We start from the raw sequence: 21,370 nt of genomic DNA on the forward strand, positions 1-21,370 counted from the left end.
GTTATTCTCCCTCAAAGGAAGGATCTCCTATATCAGGGGGCAGTTTATCATCCTAATCCAGAATCATTCCAACTCAGCCTGGATCCTGAGAAACAAATGCTGAAAGCTAAAGGTCTCTCAGAAGAAGTCATTACGACATTACAGGCAAGTAGAAAGCCAGTTACTTCAGCTATCTACCACAAAATCTGGAAAAGATTTGTCTCTTTTTGCCATCCTGAAATTCCTAATCTGTCTTCTAACATACAGCAGATATTGGAGTTTCTTCAAGCAGGTTTGTCCAAAGGCCTAAAGACCAGCACGTTAAAGGTCCAAGTCTCAGCCCTCAGCGTCTTCTTTGACGTCTCTCTGGCTGACCATAGGTGGGTAAGACGGTTTCTTAAAGCATCCACTAGACTAGACTTAGTCCTAACTGTCCCATCAGGACTCCTCCCTAGGATTTATCGATAGTCCTGAACGGCCTTATACAAGGTCCCTTCGCGCCCCTAGAGAGCGCAAGTATAAAAAATATTACATTAAAAACCGCTTTCCTTGTTGCTATAACAACAGCAAGAAGGCTAGGGGAAATTCAAGCACTCTCCGTAAACGAACCCTACCTGAAAATTACGGATGATAGAATATCTTTAATGCTTGATCCTAATTTCCTTCCCAAGGTAACAACAGACTTTCATCGTAACCAGGAAATTATCCTCCCCTCCTTTTGCCAAAATCCAAAATCTTCGGGAGAAGCCAAATGGCTTTAGATGTGAGAAGAATAGTACTACACTATCTTGAAATAACAGATAGCTGGCGAAAAGATTCAAACTTATTTCTTCAGTTCCAGGGCAAGAACAGGGGGAGGAAAGCGTCAAAGATCACCATCGCCCGCTGGATTAGACAGACTATTAAGGACTGTTATACTATCCAAAGCCTAGAAGCTCCTACGAATCTTAAAGCCCATTCTACCAGAGCAGTGGCCACTTCCTGGGCAGAACGAGCAGGAGCTTCTCTGGACCAAATCTGTAAAGCTGCAACCTGGTCCAGTTCCATAACCTTTGCCAAACATTACAGACTGGACTTACATTCTGCCAAAGACTTATCATTTGGTAGAAAAGTTCTACAAACAGTAGTCCCTCCCTAAAACAATTCCCTAAGTTATCTGGTACATCTCCAGGTGGGCCGTCATGGGAAGCGAGAATTAGAGTCACCGGTAATTCATTTTCCATCTAGTCCACCACGACGGCCTGGAATTTTTTCCCAACCCTTACAAATGTTACTATGTGGTTTTTGTTGTATGTGGAGTAACATGCTAATAAACCTCTTGCATCCTTTCTTGGTGTAGTTATTTGGTAGAACACTGGAGAGGGATGCAGGGGGAGGGACATTTAACCTCTCTTCTTCCTGTCCCTGCAGAGGTCAAGGGGTAATCCTCCAGTCTGGCCGTCATGGTGGACTAGATGGAAAACGAATTACCGGTGAGTCTAATTCTCGCTTTCTGCATAACAAATTGCACTTCATGGTGGTGGTATTTAATATTCCATGCATGTACTGGGAAGTCGGGAAAAAAGATTCCAAATGCAGTGAAATTGGTGAAAAAATGCTTTTGTGCCATTATCTTGTGGTCTTAGATTTTACGACTTTCACTGTGCGTCCCAATGACATGTCTACTTTATTCTTTGGGTTGATCCCAAGGATACCACATTTTAGAATGTTTTCATTTGCAAAAATTAAACCTGTTGTACAAAAGAAAAAAATCTTCCTTTTCCCATCTTCTGGAGCTAATAACTTTTTCATACTTCAGTGTACGGAGCTGTGTGTGATTTTTTGTGACTTGATGCCGTTTTCAATGCTACCATTTTGAGGACTGTACAGCCTTTTGATCACTTTTTAAGTGCCATTTTCGGTGCTATTTTCCGCTACGAGGTTAAATGTTGGAAATAACCATTATTATATTTTGAGCTGACATTTTGGGACGCGGCGTTACCTAACATACTTATGATTTTTACTGTATATTTATATCAGTTTTAGGCAAAAGGGGGTGATTAGAAGTGTTAGGTTTTTATACTTATATACTTGGCTTATACCCGAGTATAAATACTACAATCAGACAACCTAGACAATCAGACAAATAGTAAATAAAAATAAAAGTAAAAAATATAATAAAAATTTTAATCGCCACCTTTCCCTAGAACTGATATAAATATAAACAGTAAAATTCATAACCTTGTCAGGTATTGCCACGTCCCATAATGCCCGATCTATCAAAATATAATAACAGTAATTCCTGAAGTTTAATCCTGTAACAGAAAATAGTGCCCTTTCCCGAAAATGCCACTTTCCCCAGCACCACAACGGCACCAACCAGAGACAGAGGGATCCGCCCCCAGGGACAGGAAACCTGAGCTTAAAAATCGCGCTCTTCCTATCCTGCCTCAGTGGTTTCCTTCCCTGGAAGGGATCTGAGGGCATCTGTTGTTTTTTTGTTTTTTGGGATCGCTGGTTTGTGGTCCAGGACTCTCCACACAAACGGAGGCCTCCATTCCAGGGAGTTGCACCCGTTGTCGGCCGGCTCCCCCGCTGCCTGCCAGGATCGTGCGCGGCGTTGAAGGGCTGTTCAGGGCAGTTAAAGCGGGGAGCAGCGAACGCGACCGGAAGTAAAATAGTAAGTACTGTGACTCGCCACATAACCACGGGTACCAGGAGGAGCCCAAGGATTATAGTACTCCTCCTTGGGTTATACATTAATTAGTTTAAACCTTTTTTAATGTATATAAGTGGGGTTTTTTGGGTTCTAAAGCCCCAAAGAATCAAGGGGGCAGGCCCGGAAAGGGGCGCGGCCTATCATTTAAGAAAGCCCGGGCTGCAGGAGGAAAACACGCTCACACTCTTCCAGAATGGCAGAAAGATGCGAAGTTCCTGAGCCTTTGAGGACCCGACTCGGTAATGATAGTGGTGAGTGTTGTTTTGGGAATTATTCTACACACTTATACTGATGGTAATTTTCTAAACAAAATTTTCTAGGGAAAGGAGGTTCCCAAAAAAGCTACTAAAAAAACCATCACAGGGATTATAGAATCTGTGGTAGGAAATTACCATCAAATTATGAAAAAAGCACCTGCTCGGCATGTATTGCAAAAATTATTTCTGAAGAATCCTCTTCATGGCTAGAATCACTGCGATTTGTGATTAGGGAAGAGGTACAGGTGACGGTCAAAGATATTGTTGACCAAAGGCCAACTTTAATAGAAAAGATCTTCCGGGACCTTCCTCAGCAAATCCCATGGAAATGATATCAGCGTCAGAGGAAGAGGGAGAAAAGGGAGATGCCACTTCGGTCTCAGAGGAGGAACTGTCGGGGCGTCCATTATTTTTAGCTGAAGATACAGAAGGTTTGTTAAGAATGGTCAGATCCTCTATGGATATAGAAGAGAGTATAATGTTTGAGGGATTGGCAGAGAGGAAAATACTTTTCCATCTCATAATACCATATCGGCCCTGATTGCAAAAGAATGGCAAAACCCCGATAAAAAATCGTATATTCCTAGGGCAATAAACAAAAAAGTACCTGTTTGAAGAGAATTCTACTCCTTCCTGGGGCCTTCCACCGAAGGTGGACGCCTCTATTATTAAAATCTCCCGTGGCACCTTTTTACCTTTTGAAAATATTAATTCACTAAAAGACCCTATGGATAGAAAGGCGGAAGGATTCCTTAAAAAATCATGGGAGTATTCTACTACCTCCTTCAGGCCAGCGGTAGCAGCAGCCTGTGTAGCCCGCTGAGTCTTATGGTTGGACCAGCTGGGGGGAGATATTCAGAATAAGGTTCCCAGAGAAACCCTAAAAACCTCAATAGCAAATATACAAAAAGGGAGGACGCCTTTGTGGATATTTTAAGACTTCCTGCCAGATCTGCAGCACTGTCTAACTCAGCTAGAAGGGCTCCGTGGCTAAAGAACTGGTCAAGTGATATAGCCTCCAGAAGTAAACTATGTGGCATCCCTTGTGATGGAAACTTCCTGTTTGGCCCCATACTAGACGATTTATTGGAAAAGGCAAGAGATAGGAAAAAAGGATTCCCCACTACCTATGCTCCCTATAGAATCAAATCCTTTCGGGACTTTCGTAAATCAAGGTTCCAGAGGAAAGATAGAGAAACCACACCAGGTTTTTCCAGACTGATGCAGACAAATGGGTTTTTTGTTCGGCCAACAGCAGGTGCAGTCTAGACAGGCCAATTCTCGACCACAATGACCCGAGGCCCCAGGTAGGAGGAAGATTATCCCACTTCTTTTCTGCCTGGAGACAGATCTCAAACAGCAAATGGATTCTCAGATCCATATTACAAGGGATTACACTGGACTTCAAAAACCCACCTTTTCGAAGATTCAAGATAACAAAGGTTCCATCAGGAGAAAAAGGCAGTGCAATGATGTCAGAGATGGCTGAGTTGCTTTCCAAAACAGTACTGTGTCCAGTCCCAATAGGTGGAAAAGGTCAAGGGTTTTATTCAACTGTATTTTGGGTAAAAAAATAAAACAAGTGGGGCCTTGAGAACTATAATAAATTTGAAAGAGTTAAATAGACATCTACAAGTACCAAGTTTCAAAATGGAAACGCTAAAATCGGCGGTAAATCTGTTATTTCCAGGATGCTTTATGGCGTCAATAGGCCTCACAGACGCCTACTACCATGTAGCTATTCCTCCGGACTATCAGAAATACCTAAGGCTTGCGGTTCAAATAGGAAAAAAAATAGTCCATTTCCTTTCCATTTCCATTTCCTTTTGAAATAGCCATAGCACCAAGGGTCTTTACAAAAATTGTTTCGCAGATGGCAGCCTTCATAAGGTTAGATCAGGGGCTTTTCATACCCTTTTGGTGGGTCCCGCAGAAGAAGCAGTAAGAAACCAGGTACTCAGGGTTCGGGAGGTACTAGAATTCCTGGGGTGGATAGTAAACATGGAAAAATCAGAGGTAACCCCGTCCCGTCAGAAGCTATTCCTGGGGGTTCTACTAAACTCCAGTTGCCAAAAATCCTTTCTTCCCCTAGAAAAACAAGGAATGATAAGGGAAAAGATAGTCAGAATAAAAACGTCTTCCCAAACTTCCATCAGGGGGGTTATGTCCCTATTGGGGGGTTTAGTTGCCACCATTTCAGTAGTTACCTGGGTACAGTTTCACTTAAGAGTATTACAGAATTTTCTACTTCAGGCCTGGGACAAAAATCCAATTTCCCTAGACAAAGAAATAAGGATACCAGAGGTGGTATTAGAGTCCCTAGATTGGTGGTTAATACAGAAAAATTTGGGGAAATGTCTCCCCTGGGAAACAAATCCAGAAAAAATCATCACAAAGGATGGAAGTCTGTGGGGATGGGGAGCACATGTAGGTGGCAAGACGTTTCAGGGCCAGTGGAACACTCAGGAATCAAATTTATCCTCAAACGGCAAGGAATTACTGGCCATCCTGAAGGGATTAGAAGGGATTCCATTGCTAAAAAAGCAAAACAGTAAGATCAGGCAATACTACAGCAATTGCCTACATAAACAACAAGGGGGGACAAAGGGTCCAGACCTTATGAAAATAACCTCTCAGATATTTCAGCTAGCAGAATTTTACATAAAAGGATCAAAAAATATTCAGGCAGACTTCATAAGTCGCAGTATCATTCGCCAGGGGGGAATGGGTTCTTAACGGAGAGATCTTCAGCATGATAACCAAGATATGGGGTCTCCTGGAGATAGATCTTTTTGCCAACAGAGAAAATCGCAGGGTAAAACATTTTTTCTCTCTAGACTACAGAGATCGTCCGTTAGCAGTAGATTCCTTCTACTGTGCCAAAATTGGGGTCGTCATCGTCTGCTGTATGCTTTCCCCCCATGATTCTAATTCCCAGAACCCTAGGAAAGATAAAAGGGGAAAAAAGTGAAGGTCATTGTCATTGCTTCTTTTTGGCCTCGCCGTGCTTGGTTTTCAAGTCTAATAGACATGGCAATAGCGGACCACTGGGTTCTGGCGGAGAGAAAAGACTTATTATACCAGGGTCCTATTTATCATCTGGAGGTGAAGGGTCTTCATCTCACGGCATGGCTATTGAGAGGCTGATTTTGGAAAGGAAGGGCCTTACAGGTTGAGTTATCACAACTCTTCAGAAGAGTAGAAAGTCTGTTACATATAGGATTTATTTAAGAACATGGAAGGCCTTTTTTGTCATTTATGGGTCAAAAATCATTTGATATGTATAATAGTGACTTTAGCAGCATTTTAAAGTTTTTACAATTAGGTCTAGAAAAAGGTCTAAAACCATCCACACTAAAAGTTCAAGTGTCGGCCCTAGCAGCATTCTTTGACCAGGATATAGCCAACCATCCGTGGATTGCTAGGTTTATTAAGGCTTCCGTGAGACTCTGCCCTCCCATTAGGTCTAGTTTCCCTCCTTGGGATTTATCCCTGGTCTTGAAAGCTCTATCGGGTCCTCCTTTTGAACCCTTAATAGACATTTCTTTAAAACTACTCACTTTTTAGAGTTTTCCTAGTAGCCATTACCTTAGCTAGAAGGTTGTAGACCTCCATACTTTACTTTATTTCCAGATAAGATAGTATTGAGGCCTGATTCAAAGTTTCTTCCAAAGGTAGTGTCAAACTTACATAGGTCCCAGGAGGTAGTCCTTCCCTCTTTTTGCACAAACCCAAAATCAGATAAAGCATATTAGCAAATGAAGTAGCCAAAAAATCTGTCCCAGAAAAGATTCATGCCCATTCGACCAGACCTCTGGCCGCATCCTGGGCCGAGTTCAGACATGCCTGAACAGATATGTCGGGCTGCATGCTGGTCTACCCCCCTTCCCCCACACACACACACACCTTCTTTAAGCACTACCGGTTAGATGTGGCGGGTTCTCTTCACCTCTCTGAAAATCTCTCTGGTTGGTACTGTTATGGTGCTGGGGAAAACAGTAGTTACTCACCGGTAATAATATTTCCTCGTACCACGACGCCACCTGGTATATTCCCACCCAGGTGTTTTTTTTCTTGCTTTTTTCTTGGTGACAGTCAAATGGGTGTTGCAGGGGAAAAAAAAGAGGAATATATTATATATACACTACACATGCATAGAAATGTTTTCTGATGTATTAACGATAAGTCTCTTCCAAGTCTCAGTAACCACTGAGGCCGGATAGGGGGAGCACTCTCTTTCTCTCTGGTTGGTGCCGTCGTAGTACGAGGAAACATCATTACCGGTGAGTAACTACTGTTTTTTTGCCATTTTGCAAAATATAAGAAATTTAATTAAAAAAAAAGTGATCAAAAGGCCATACAAAATGGTACCTTTGAAAACTTCATCAAAAGTCGCAAAAAATGACACCACACACAGCTCCATACAGTGAAGTATGAAAACGTAATTAGGGCCAGAAGATGGCAAAATGAAGAAGAGGTTTTCATTTTTGTAAATGTATGAAAACATAAAACCCATACAACAAAATGGTGCAAATGCTTTTTTTTATCTTTTTTACTGCATTCATAATTTTTTTCCTGCTTCTCAGCACATGGCATGGAATATTAAATAGCTTCACTATGAATTGCAATTTGTTAAGCAGAAAACATGCTCTTACACATGCTCTCTTTACATATATAAAAAAAATTATAGATTTTTGATGGTGGGAAGTGAAAAATGAAAATACAAAAACGAAAAAGGTTAAGGGGTAAATGACCTGTGGCAAAATAGAAGCTGAGCTGTGATTGGTTGCTAACCGCCACAGCATTCAGCAGACAAAGGCTCCTATATATGCTAGTTAATAAGTGAATTTTGGAAAGTGCAGTGCGATTTCTTTCAACTCAAAACCGCACATGAAAGGCATAAATAGTTAACAGCCTAGAAGTCTGGACCTCGTGCTTTGTGCTCTGCAGCTGCTTATTATAACACTTTATTTTACAGCGATCCTGGTGTGTCAACATTAAAGAAGACAGCTATAGGTAAGTATGTGTAGTTTAGTTTTGCTTTAAAATAGCGGTAGATTTCCTTTAATATCGTAAATTTTTCTTAAAAAGATGCATTAAAAATAAAATCTTTGCATGGCCATAATCTGACACCTGTAACTTTTTCATGTGGGCTTGATCCAAAGGTTCAGCTGGTACACAATGTCACAAAGATAAACAGTGCTTTAAATTCCCAGGATAATGTTTACTGAGTTACAAAAGGAAGTGAGACCTGAGGAAATGTGCAACAGTGTATAACAGAAAAGAATTACAGAGAAATATTTAACGGAGTATTACAGCAAACACTATACCCCTAGTTCCCACATGATGACTTGGGTACAAGTTCTTCAAGAACACGTCTTTTCTGGATCGGTCCCTAAGTATTACGCAATACTATTTGTAATCCACTTAAGACAGGCCAATTTCTCCAGTAATAAAGTGCCAGTGCAAGAGTCCCTTATGTAATTTGTTTATCAGTACGCGATCTCTGTAGATGCGACCAAGCCGTAGTTATAAGTCCTTGAGGTCTTTCTTTCTCTCTGCTTACAAGACTTTTCCTGCAGTCAGCTCAGCTCAGACCTCCATCCAGCACAGAGCCCTCTACAACTGCCCCAGCGCAGAAAAACAACCGCTATTATTCTAACGGACTCTTTTTCACCAAAACCTGAGTCCCTGTTGAGTGATGATGCAATATTTTATCTTCAATGCAGGGTCTCAAAACTGCAATCCCAGTGCCCTGCCTGCCTTGTAGGAGTCTACAATGTCCCAGTAATTTCCTACAATAAGTCTTTACGACCCAGAACAATAATTACAGTTACACGCATTAATACCTTAAGGACATGGCTCATTTTCACCTTTAGCACACAGCACAATTTTTCAAAACTGCTTGTGTGCAGTTATAACTTTGGAACGCTTTATCTTGCCAAGTTTATTTTCAGACTGTTTTTTCATGACATGTACTTCACAATAATGCTATATTTTAGTTGAAATTTTTTGCACTTATTTATAAAAGGAAATATGGAAATTTGGTGACAATTTCAGATGTCTAAGTGTTATGCTTGTCATCCAGTTAGTCTTACCGCCCATATTGGTTGCTAACTAACATTAACCATATAAATTTTTATGTTATTTTATTTTATTAGGACGTTAGGAGGCTTACAGTTCGAACAGCGATTTCCAAATTTTTAAGTAAATTTCAGATTCAATTTTGAGGTCAATTTATCTTCTTAAGGGTTTTGTAAAGTTCTATTTATGAGAACCCATTTATGAGAACCCATGTAGAGAGCTTTGTTGGGGCTTGTTTTATGCATAACAAATTGCATTTCATAGTGACGGTATTCAATATTCCATGCCGTGTACTGGGAAGCGGCAAAAAAATTGCAAATCCAGGGAAATTGTGCCGTATTCTTGTGGGCTTGGATTTTACGTCTTTCACTGGGTGCCCCAAATGGTGTCTGCTTTATTCCTTCGGTCGGTGCGATCACGGGGATACCAAATTTGTACAGGTTTCATAATGTTTTCATAGATTTACAAAAGTGAAAACCTCCTGCACAAAAAAAATATTTTTTACTTTGCCATCTTCTGTTGCTAATAACTTTTTTATACGGAGCTGTGGGTGGTGTAATTTTTTGCTACTTTTGATGTTTTGAATTTCAATGCTTCTATTTTTAGGACTGTACAGCCTTTCGATCACTTTTTATAGAATTTTTTATATTTTTCAAAATGGCAAAAAAGTGCCATTTTCAACTTTGACCACTATTTTCTGTTACGGGGGGTAAACGCAGTGAAAAACCGTTATTATACTTTGATAGATCGGGCATTTTGGGATGCGGCAATACCTAACTTGTTTATCATTTCTACTGTTTATTTATATTTATATAACTTCTAGGAAAGGGGGGGGGGTGATTAGAATTTTTAGGTTTTTTAATAAAATAAAAACTATAATGAAACTTTTTTAAATTATATTATTATTACTATTTTTCATACCCTAGGTTGTCTGATTGATCCTACTGTATGGCAGTAGATGGGGATTTTCCTCCTCATTCATTTCAATCGGTTAAAACAAGACAGCTTTGGGTTTTCAGAAGACCCGAGACTGTCATGGCAACCGATTGCCGCCCCCCCCCCCCCCCGAGGAAGTCACGGAAAGCGACAATCTTAACCTTCTTTTTGAAGCTGCTTCATTGGAGCACAGAACGGAAGGAGCCCCATTGAGCTTATAACGGGGAGTTTTTGATGATGTTGGTTTCAGGTGCCATTGTGCCACATTTTGAAGTTCCTGAGGTCCTCGAACAGTGACACCCCCCCCCCCCCTATGAATTATTTTTTTTTTGGAAACTACACCAGAGTATTTATATTTTATATGTTTATATTGAGCTTTTTATCACCACAAATCTTTTTCCAAGAAAACCTTGCTTTGGCCCCTAAATTTTTATTTTTAGAAGGGGTTAGACGTTGCTAGACGTTGCTCCTCAGAGTGCTCAGTAAACCAGATATGTATCTGAATGGCCAGAGAGATTAGATCACTCAGTTTAGACGGAACATCCCGTGCAGACAGAGCGTCATTGATCTGACCGAACAGTCCCTTTCTGTCCCAGAGGGGAGTAGCCCATGCCAAGGCTTTCCTGGAGAGAAGGCTGATCACGAACGCCACCTTAGTCCGTTCTGTGGCAAACTGTGAATCATCAGCTCGATATGCAGGGAGCACTGAGTAATGGAGCCCCTACATGCCTTGGCCTCACCGTCATATTTGGAGGGCATGGATAGACGCAGCCTGGGCTCAGCAGTAGATGATGCAGCCGTAGAAACATGAGTTACTGCAGGGACTGGACGCAGGTGCTTGGTAGCCACCAACTGCTGCAAGGTGGCGGTGAGTTGTGCGAGTTGTTGTCCTTGTGCGACAATCTGTTACGAATGCTGTTCCACAAAGGTGCTATGGTCAGCCATTTCAGGTAGCGGAACCTCGGCAGGGTCCATGCTGCACGTGCCCTAGGAGTTGGGGAAGCGTGTGCCTTTGGAGTCAGGGACGCGCGCCCTAGGAGTCGTGGATGCGCGTGCACTGCTGACGGATCGAGACAGGAGCCAGGACGGGTAAGGTGCACGCATGACATGCTGGCAGGGGCAGAGGAGCACGGGTGAGTCCACAACCCACGATAGGGGTTGCGGGACCATCCATGACAAGATTTTGATAAGCCTTTGCCTTCTGCTCCTTTTGGTTTGCAGGGGTGAGGCTCTATAGTTTGCTTCACACTTCGGGTCTCAATTTAGAAATACATATCATTCATCCTTTTTTGACCATTTTTGTCAGTTTTTCCTAATTATCTTAATAGGTTGTAAGATAACAGCTTGTAAGCAGCCAACTGCATGGTAAATAGTCAAAAACGGATGCGTTTTTAAACGGACTGAAAACGCATGCTTATAAACGAACCAAAAGCGCCATGTGTGGCATCACCCTAAGTGAGAAGTTACAGGGTCGTGTCTAGGGAAAACTGAAATTGTGTACACCAGGACTGATAGAGACAGGTTGGACTTATATCTGTGAAATGCTGCATTTTTATTAATAACTGTGAATTAGAGAATGTGTTATTTTTTAAGCGCCGGTTTAAAAGTTTAAACATTGTGTGGTAATTTTTTTTTGTTATTATTATTATATGAGGAAATATGAATGTATTTTTATAAATATGTGTTAATAATTTTTGAGTATGTGTGTTTTTACTTTATATATCCCCCTTGGGGTCATAAAAGACCCCTGGAGGACATGTTCCCTTTTTTATTTATTTAAATTTTACATTATTCTTTTTTTTTTCCCTCAAGTTTTCCCCTGTAACTGGGGCATCCAGCAGCTCAGGTTAACTCCTTTAGACCGGGCGGGCATGTGACCTCCGAGTCTATAGAGCGGTGCTGCTCCTCTATGCATCGCACTACTTCAGCACGATGCTGTGAGGAGCGGAGAAGGGACAAGCGGTAATAGACCGCATCTCCCTTCTCCCTAGGGCAGTGATGGCTAACCTATGGCACTGCTGCCAGAGGCGGCACTCAGAGCCCTTTCTGTGGGCACTCAGGCCATCACCAGAGGACTCCAGGTATCTTCCTGCAGTCCCAGACAGCCCAGGACTTGCTGTGCACACAGCTATTTTAAAGTGACAGCTCTACCTGGGACTATTTTCTGCTTTATTGGTGTCCTCAGGGTGCTGGTATCAATGAAAGCTGTGACAGAGAAGGGAGTATAAATCACAAATTAAATTTCTGTGTTGGCACTTTGCAATAAATAAGCGGGTCTTTGTTGTAGTTTGGGCACGCGGTCTCTAAAAGGTTTGCCATCACTGCCCTAGGGTCTGTGGGTGTCTCCGTCTAAAGATAAAGGTAGTTTTTTCATAGTTGTGTGTTTTTTATGGGGTTTTACTGTTATTTTGTTATCTCAAACTCACTTGAAAGCTGAGTAGGTCCCTCTAAACATAGGTTTTGGCGATTTTCATAAATATTTGAAGTATTGCACCCACAATTGTAAACATCCTAGAAAAATGAAAGGAAGCATAAAAAACCACGCCAATAAAAAATATACATTCGTGAAACATTACTTATGAAGTTATGCGGATCTGCCTGAAAAGCAGAGAATTTAAAACTTTGAAAATGGGAATAAAAAAAAAAATCTTGCCAAATTTCATTTTTTTCTTAATTAAACACAAAAGGTATCATCCAAATTTTTCAATTAATTTGAAGTCCATTGTTTCACAGGGATATGTTAAAAAGCGTTCCAAAGTTATAACCTTTTATAGTGATATAAGATGGATATAAAAAAACAGGCTTGGTTCTGAAGCACTAAAATGGTCTAGTACCGAAGGGGTTAAATAACTGGGGACAGAGCTTTTCCAATCCCCAGTGTTAGTGGGGCTGGGCCCAATGTCCTGCCATCTTCTGATGCAGCACCATAGAAAGGCATTGCATCAGAAGAAGTACCTTTAATGGCCACTTTAAAAACATGAAATGACAGTTGTCGAAGTGTTAACTGCAGTGTGGTCAGTTGTAGAGTGAGAAATATATATATGATAAATGCGGGGAGTACAAAGTGTGAGTTTCATTGTAAGGTATATATTTGATAAATAAGTGGAGCATAATATGGTCAGTTGTGATAGTAAGGGTATATACAGTATGATGCGGGGGCACAGTTAGATCAGTTGTGGTGTCAGATATATGTTGGGGGAACAGTGTGGTCAGTTGCGGTGTATGCAATATATTTGATGTATGCAATTAATATGATGTCAGTTGTGGTATGAGGGGTATATAGAATATGTGAGGCAGGAGGGTTGCAGAGTATGTGAGGAGTATATATATTCTTTAGGGTTCATTCACACGGCCACATATATGTCCCATTGATGGCAATGGCCGCCCAGTGTGTGGCACCGTTCTGCGCCATACACCAGGAAAAGATAGAGCATGCTTGTTTGGTATCCTTGTTGTATCCTTCCCTGGTGGACCGCACACCTCTATAGATCCTCTGATAAAAATAGGTCACTATTCAGATCGGTATCCTCTCGTTTTTGATCTTCTTTTCATGCCTTTAATCCTGATCATGGATCACTGGAAGGAATACGCGCCTGGATAGCGTAGTATGTCTAAACAGTTAAAAATGTATTTCAAATCCAACATACTCACAAGAATAGTTAAAACATGCGCATATCATAAGTAAAAACTTCAACAAGTCTGCCCGACCCTGGGTTTCGCCTCCATGGCTTCTTCCGGGGCGTTGCTGGCGTGTACTCCACGTCCCTTTTTATATACATATTACTTATCACTCTAACATGAAATCACATTTAATATATCCCAATATACATTACAATACAATAAGACATTCCGAAATCCCCTCCTACGTGTAATATTACAAATTGATTTAATTTATCCCTCTTTATATTTGCATTTTGCTTTTTAAGCGATTCATTGATGACTGTATCATCATTTGGAAAGGCACACATAAAAAACTGGAAGAGTTCATGAAATACATTAATATTAATGAGCATAATATACATTTACATATGAGAAAGATGAATATACAGGCGGTCCCCTACTTAAGGACACCCGACTTACATACAACCCACAGTTACAGACAGACCCCTCTGAACTCTGGTGAAGCTTTCTGAATGCTTTACTATAGTCCCAGACTGCAATGATCAGCTGTAAGGTGTCTGTAATGAAGCTTTATTGATAATCCTTGGTCCCATTACAGCAAAAAATGTTTAAACTCCAATTGTCACTGGGGCCAAAAAATTTTCTTGTCTGGATCTACAATTATAAAATATACAGTTTCGACTTACATACAAATTCAACCGAGACCCCTAATTCTAATACAAAAAAATGGAGAAACCTATTGACTCGAGTATAAGCCAAGGGTGGGGAATGAAGTCGTTGAGGCGAAACCCAGGGTCGGGCGGACTTGTTGAAGTTTTTACTTATGATATGCGCATGTTTTAACTATTCTTGTGAGTATGTTGGATTTGAAATATATTTTAAATTGTTTGGACATACTACGCTATCCAGGCGCGTATTCCTTCCAGTGATCCATGATCAGGATTAAAGGCATGAAAAGAAGATCAAAAACGAAAGGATACTGATCTCAATAGTGACCTATTTTTATCAGAGGATCTATAGAGGTGTGCGGTCCACCAGGGAAGGATACAACAAGGATACCAAACAGTGATTGCTGGTGGACATTGGACTAGAAGAAATCGTATAGGAGCTCCGGTCAGAGTAAAAAAACATCAATTTTCTCTCTTGTTAGTTTTAGGTACAGTACATCTAAAACAATTGAAGTAAAAAATGACCGTGCGTGGTAGGGGGGGGGGATGATTTTCGGCCCAGGGCCAATGTTTTAACCTGCTCTTTGCACTGACTAACCTACTAGTGTATGAGACATTACCGCGTGAGTATGTAATATGATTCACTGTGGTAAACTTATGTCTCCATAGTGAACAGCATGTTGCGATTTTTCATCTTTGTGCGGCCGCTGCAGTTCCTCTGGTGCGCGTTAGATGGCGTGTGACTACCACAGCGAGCAGGGAGGTGCACTTTTACTTGTGGGATACGTCTCGTTCCCAGTCAAATCCCCACCCTGTGATTTTATAGGGAGGGGAGCGAGCAGCAGGTTAAGAGTCATCTCCACACTGAGGGAGCACTGACAATGTAACCGCAGGAGTGAGGCGCCGACACTCCGCCTTCACCTCGGGGAGACAATAGCTTCCTCCCTGCGGCGCATCCTATCTGCCAGCATTGTATCGACGGGAGACCGGCGAGCAGCACTAGGTTTCCCGGCGAAGAAGCATGTCCCCATGCCCGCGGGTGGGTGAGTGGAGGTGCCAGCGGCTGCCTGGCCCCCGTCCTGTGCGCTCCAGCCTCCTCCTCTCTCCTCCAGTCCTGAGGCGGTGCCACCATCGCTGCGCTAGGCTGTCACTATCACATGCGGGCTGTGTGCTGAATGGTGACGATGCCTGCACAGCACTGACAGGCGCCCCCTCCTCGTCTTCACCATGATGGCAGCACCAAAGGATGCCTGCGACCTGAAGACTGCCAGGCTATGGAGGGACGCGGCTCTGCGCTCCAGGAAACTGCGGAGCAGCCTCCGGCAGCTCACCCTGAGCTGTGGCGACGAGAACAAGCTGATTCTCCCGGAGGACCTGGGCGATGTGGAGGTGCTGAATCTGGGCAACAACTCCCTGGAGGACGTGCCCGATGGCCTGCGGAGCCTGTCTGCGGGCAACCTGCACGTCCTGATCCTGCGCAGGAACAAGCTCCTCAGCGTACCGTCTGCCGTGTACGAGCTGGGCAGGCTCACCGAGCTGGACATGAGCCACAACCGGCTGAGCTGCCTGACAGAGGCGGTGGGGCTGCTGAGCCAGCTCAAGAAGCTCTGCCTGAGCCACAACAAGCTGCACACCTTGCCCAGGCAGATCGGCTCCCTGCTCCACCTGGAGGAGCTGGATGTCAGCTTCAACCGGATCAGCCACCTACCAGACACTATGCAGGGGCTGGCACGCCTCAGAGCCATGGACCTCGACCACAACGAGCTGGCCAGCTTCCCTCAGCAGATCCTGCAGCTACCTGCACTGGAGGAGCTGGACTTCTCTGGCAACAAGATGCTCTGCAGCAGCTGTGCCGGCTCCCTACCTGATGGCATACGGACCATGAAGCCTCTGAAGATCCTGTGGCTCAGCAGCACCAGCCTGTGCTCATTGCCTGACTCTTTATGCGAGCTGACCCACTTGGAGAGCCTCATGCTAGACAACAACAACCTCTCCACTCTACCTGAGGGGTTTGGAGCTCTGCAGAAACTAAGGATGATCAACCTGTCCTCCAACTCCTTCCAGGAGTTCCCCAGGACCCTTATGCGGCTCCAGGAACTTGAGGAACTGTACTTGAGCCGGAATAAATTGACTGTGCTGCCAGAGGGCATCTCCAGCTTGTTCAGGCTGGTCACTTTGTGGTTGGACAACAACAGAATAAGGTACCTGCCAGACACTATTGTGGAGCTAGGCTTGCTAGAGGAGCTGGTATTGCAAGGTAACCAAATAGCAATTCTCCCAGATAACTTTGGGAAGCTGTCCAAAGTCAATATCTGGAAGATCAAAGACAACCCTTTAATCCAACCTCCTTATGAGGTGTGCATGAAAGGGATCCCTTACATTGCTGCTTATCAGAAAGAACTGGCCCATTCACAGCCTGCTGTCAAGCCAAGGTTAAAACTAGTCCTCACGGGTATGAAGGATGCTGGTAAGACTGTGCTGAGGCATTGCCTGACTGATGGTCAGCAAGCCAGCTGCATACTGGGAAATACAGGGATTGAGGTCACCAACTGGACAGCTGATGCTGAGCGGGGTCTGACTTTTATAGTGTACGATTTAGCTGGGGACCAGAGCTATGATATCATCAACCCGTTCTTCCTCTCCCCTGGTGCTTTATATCTGCTAGCAGTTAATCTTAAGTCCTATGTTTCTAAGCAGTTTTATACATCTGTAGGCTATTTTCTACATTTTATCAGTGCCAAGGTACCACATGCAGTTGTATGCATTGTAGGGACTCATGCCGATTTATGTGAGGAGAGGGAAATTGAAGAGAAATGCCTTGATATCCACCACCAGATAGCTCTGCAGGAAAAGAAGGATTCCGAAACCTTGCAAAATCTGGCACAGACTGTTGATGAAGCTCTTAGCCAAGATTATGACATGCGTGCCTCTAACCCTCATGCAGCTTTCTATGGTGTCAGCGATAAGAATCTGAGGAGGAAGAAGGCCCAGTTTCAATATTTAATGAATAATCGTCTTCAGATCCTCTCCCCAGTTCTTTGTGTCAGTTGCCACAATTTTTCCAACATTAGGCGCTTGAGAGAAAAGTTGCTATCTGTGGCAGAGCACAGAGAAATTTTCCCAAATTTGCATAGAGTTCTTCCCAAATCCTGGCAAATGCTGGAAGAATTGCACTTTAAACCTCAGGAGCTGTGGCTGACCTGGTGGGACTCTGCACGTCTGGGTCTACAGGCAGGCCTTACTGAAGACAGACTGCAGAGTGCCCTGTCCTACCTACATGAGAGCGGCAAGCTACTCTACTTTGAGGACAATGCAACTCTTAAAGAGTATGTTTTTCATAATCTGACAAAACTGATTGACATTTTGAATGTCTTTTTCCAGAGGGATGCCTCTGTCCTATTACAGAAACTCATGAGTGACTCTAATGTGGATGACCTTAGGGCTACCCAATTCCATCATTATGTGGAAGGGTTTCTGCTTCATGGACTGTTGCCCACTCATGTCATTAAGTTACTTCTTAAGCCACATATCAAAACACAACAAGACTTGCAACTCATATTAGAACTTCTGGAGAAGATGGGGCTCTGTTACTGTATCAATAAACCCAAGTCCAAACCACTGAACGGGGCGACCGCTTGGTATAAGTTCCCATGCTATGTAAAGAATGAGGTGCCTCATGCAGAGGCTTGGATCAATGGTACAAACCTATCAGGACAATCTCTTGCGGTTGAGCAGCTTCAGATAGAATACAGCTTTCCATTCATATTCCCACCTGGTTTGTTTGCCCGCTTCAGTGTACAGATCAATAGTCATATAGTGCACCGTTCAGATGGTAAATTTCAGATCTTTGCCTACAGGGGAAAAGTGCCAGTTGTGGTAAGCTTTCGACCATCCAAAGGAGCCTTACAGTCAGACATTTTGTCTATTGCCAGCCATGCCTCACTGCCCAATATATGGACTGCATGGCAGGCGATAACGCCCTTGGTGGAAGAACTAAATACACTATTACAAGAATGGCCTGGCCTCTACTACACAGTCCATGTCCTATGCTCTAAGTGCCTTAAGAGGAGATCGCCAAATCCACACACCTTTCCAGGTATGATTTTGTTTGTCTTTTATAGGCAATATTGTTTACTTGTCTGATACTGACATTTTTTAGTAAAAGAGAGTTAGATAAAAGATGTAACGTTGCTGAGCTTCTCAATGTCTATTCAGTCATATAGCAATACATGTATTCTATTCCCTTGCCATGGTTACAGTGAAGGCCATCTAGTGTACACCATAGGAGATCATTATGTATAATACATATATACAGATGGACATAACCATGACAACAAGAATGAGAATAAGCAATGTGTTTATTTCCATTTGTAGCAAGCTGGAAACAGTGTTTAACAGAAAGGTTAGCTAAACAGAGAAATAAGTGTCCCCAAACACAAATACAATAACCAGGAGATATTGAAAATTCATGACTGAGTGCAACTGCTCAATTTCAACAGAGGGCTGTATGTCCGTGTCATGTCCTCACTATATACTATAGCTATGTGTCCATGTGTGCTTGGAAAAATAGCTTGTAGAGGTTCATGACCATTGGCAGGCTGATTACTGTTTCTGGTTCCCCTCAAATTCTAGCATAAAAGGGTGAAAGGTAGGTCTAACTTTTTGGGACTGCACCAATGGTGATTACTGGTATTGGTGAGGTGGACATTCACTCTTCTTTGGCTCTCTCTTTTCATGTCATTTTCGGTTCCTCGTCTGTTTTTGGTTGAACTCATATGTATTTTGGACTTCTGGATATGTTATATATGTGTGAGATGGTTCTATTTATATGAAATGTATACATTTGTAGAGCAATGTACCAGATTTTATACACTTAGTACACATATAGTACTTATACTTTGGAAGTCTTTGGAATGCTTGTAATGTGTCTAGTACTGACATCACTAGAACATGTTTCTGTTTCTTTTGTGGTTATCGACCCTGAGATGTTTTCAAACTAAATAAAACTAATGTGGTCAAGAACTACAACTGCTCGCTGTGTCAGGGACTGTAGAGTAGCTTGGTGCTACATAATGTCATGTGGAAGAACAAGGTAAATACAAGAAAGAACATATTTGGCTAATAGGTTCTAAATACCAATTTATCAATAGTGATGTATACTGTACTATGTGCAGTTTTCCTCACGAATGTGCAGGGTGCACCCGATTATTGTATACTGGTGCACAGTCAGTCATCAATAATCTGGCACACTCTGCCGAGTCACATTAATTAATGTGGCTCTTGGCCTGACACCAGAATGGCCCTTAATGTGCAGAATTTTGTGGTGTGGAAGACACATTGCAGCCTCAACGCAAAACTGGCACATACACTTCATATATAGACCCCACGTTGATGCGGAACATATCATCTGTATCTCTTGTTTTTGTTGTTGTATGAACTGGTCAACATTTCCACTTGGAGTACTGTGCATGTCAGGTATATCTCCAGTAATGTTAAACTGACTATACACATAATATAAGTCAACAACACTTGGTGGAACGCATAAATGGCAGCACCCTGAATTGTGCAACAGCTAAGGGGAATGACTATATATGTATACTTTATATAACTTAACCAAGTTTGGGGACCCAAACTTGGGGTCAGGAACCTTTATGGCTGAGAGAGACAGAAGCACCAAATATTTTAAAATATAATTGGACGAGAGACGTACAATATGTTTATATAGCCAGCCCCCCAGTATACAGCCAGCCAGCCCCCACCTGTATACAGACAGCTCACCCTTTATATTGCCAGCCAACCCCTCCCCAGTATACAGACAGCCTGACCCACCTGTATATAGCCAAACAGCTTCCCCAGTATATAACCAGCCCTCTATACATAACCAGACAGCCCCCCCAGCATATAGCCAACCAGCCCCCCTATTATACAGCCAGCCAGCCCCCCAGTATATAGCCAGTCTACACATGGTAGACAACTGGCTCCCTGTTGCAAGAAGTCAAGGACAGGGAGCTGGCCTTATATACTACAATGCAACTAAATAGTAAAATATATGAAAATACTAAATTATTCCACAGATTTTTCATCTTATAGAAAATGGTTTTAATAGTGGTGTTAGGTATAGCTAGTTTTACTACATTTTTCAGTTTCAGTGTACAACTTTTTTTTGCTAAATATTGATATTCTATAACATTATGTTAAAGATTGTAAACATAACTTTGCATCTCACTTTTATGGTATTAATGCTTTGTTTTTTTCCCCCACTGACTGGTAGGCGAGCATTTCATAGACCTGCATTAGTGGCTATCACTTATATTGTGAGATTTTGTCATTTGATGTATGTTTTACAATATCTCTATTGTGACTTGAATAAGAGCCAAAAGAAAGATATTCAGCAATGTACCAGTGTGTGCGACAAAATCTGTTTGTACAGAGAATATAATGGTGTGTAATCTTCCTCCACCATAACAGTTGAGGTGAATATATGTGTATGTGGTGGGTAAGACCAGTCTGGGAATCTGCTTCAGTGAATTACTGCAAGTGCATCGTGTCCGATGAAGCCAAGATTGGGTGCACGCAAGGTGATAATTGCCAATGTGCAAACTGTAATTATTAATATCTACAAATATTTTCTCATATTTTTGACAATGACAAGAAAATTCCAATTTGATATAAATGTAAATATAAAAACAATCAATACTATGAAACTTGTTTTTTTATACTTTAGAACGTGACGGTCAGGCAAAGAGATGATGACAGAGCTGATGTTGTTATTATTTATACAGCTTTAAGAAATGTTTAATAGTAAAAGTAAAAAGTAAAAAATGTTCAGCATTATGGTTTAAATGAGTATGAAACCCTACAGCTGCACAGTTAGCAAAGGTTCCGCTATATAAAGTATTCACGGAGAGAAGAATGTATGCACTGCATAGAGGCCTAGATATAGGAACATCATTGGACTGTAGCACCCATGAAGCTCATTCGTACACGGATGATTTACTGTACAGCTCAAGACTAAACATTTCCTTGCTCTGGCAGTAGGCCTTTGAGATTCCTTGAATAACTTGGTGTTGGATTAAAGTCAGCTTCAGTGTGCTCACCACAGTTAAACAACTGCGTGCATGTGTCTT

The 21,370-nt window shown here is 42.3% G+C and overlaps 1 protein-coding gene across 1 annotated transcript in view; it reads left to right on the forward strand.

Annotated features, from left to right (window-relative positions):
• Window positions 1–15,039: 15,039 nt before the first annotated feature.
• The window catches only part of MFHAS1 (multifunctional ROCO family signaling regulator 1), a 64,563-nt gene continuing 58,232 nt past the window's right edge, over window positions 15,040–21,370 (forward strand). The window contains exon 1 of the mRNA XM_072113991.1: window positions 15,040–18,339. Coding sequence (XP_071970092.1) covers window positions 15,471–18,339 — 2,869 coding nt within the window. The 5' untranslated portion in view covers window positions 15,040–15,470. The remainder of the gene's footprint in view (window positions 18,340–21,370) is intronic.

The sequence above is a fragment of the Engystomops pustulosus genome, chromosome 1 (genome assembly GCF_040894005.1).
Source record: "Engystomops pustulosus chromosome 1, aEngPut4.maternal, whole genome shotgun sequence".
Taxonomy (NCBI): Eukaryota; Metazoa; Chordata; class Amphibia; order Anura; family Leptodactylidae; genus Engystomops; species Engystomops pustulosus.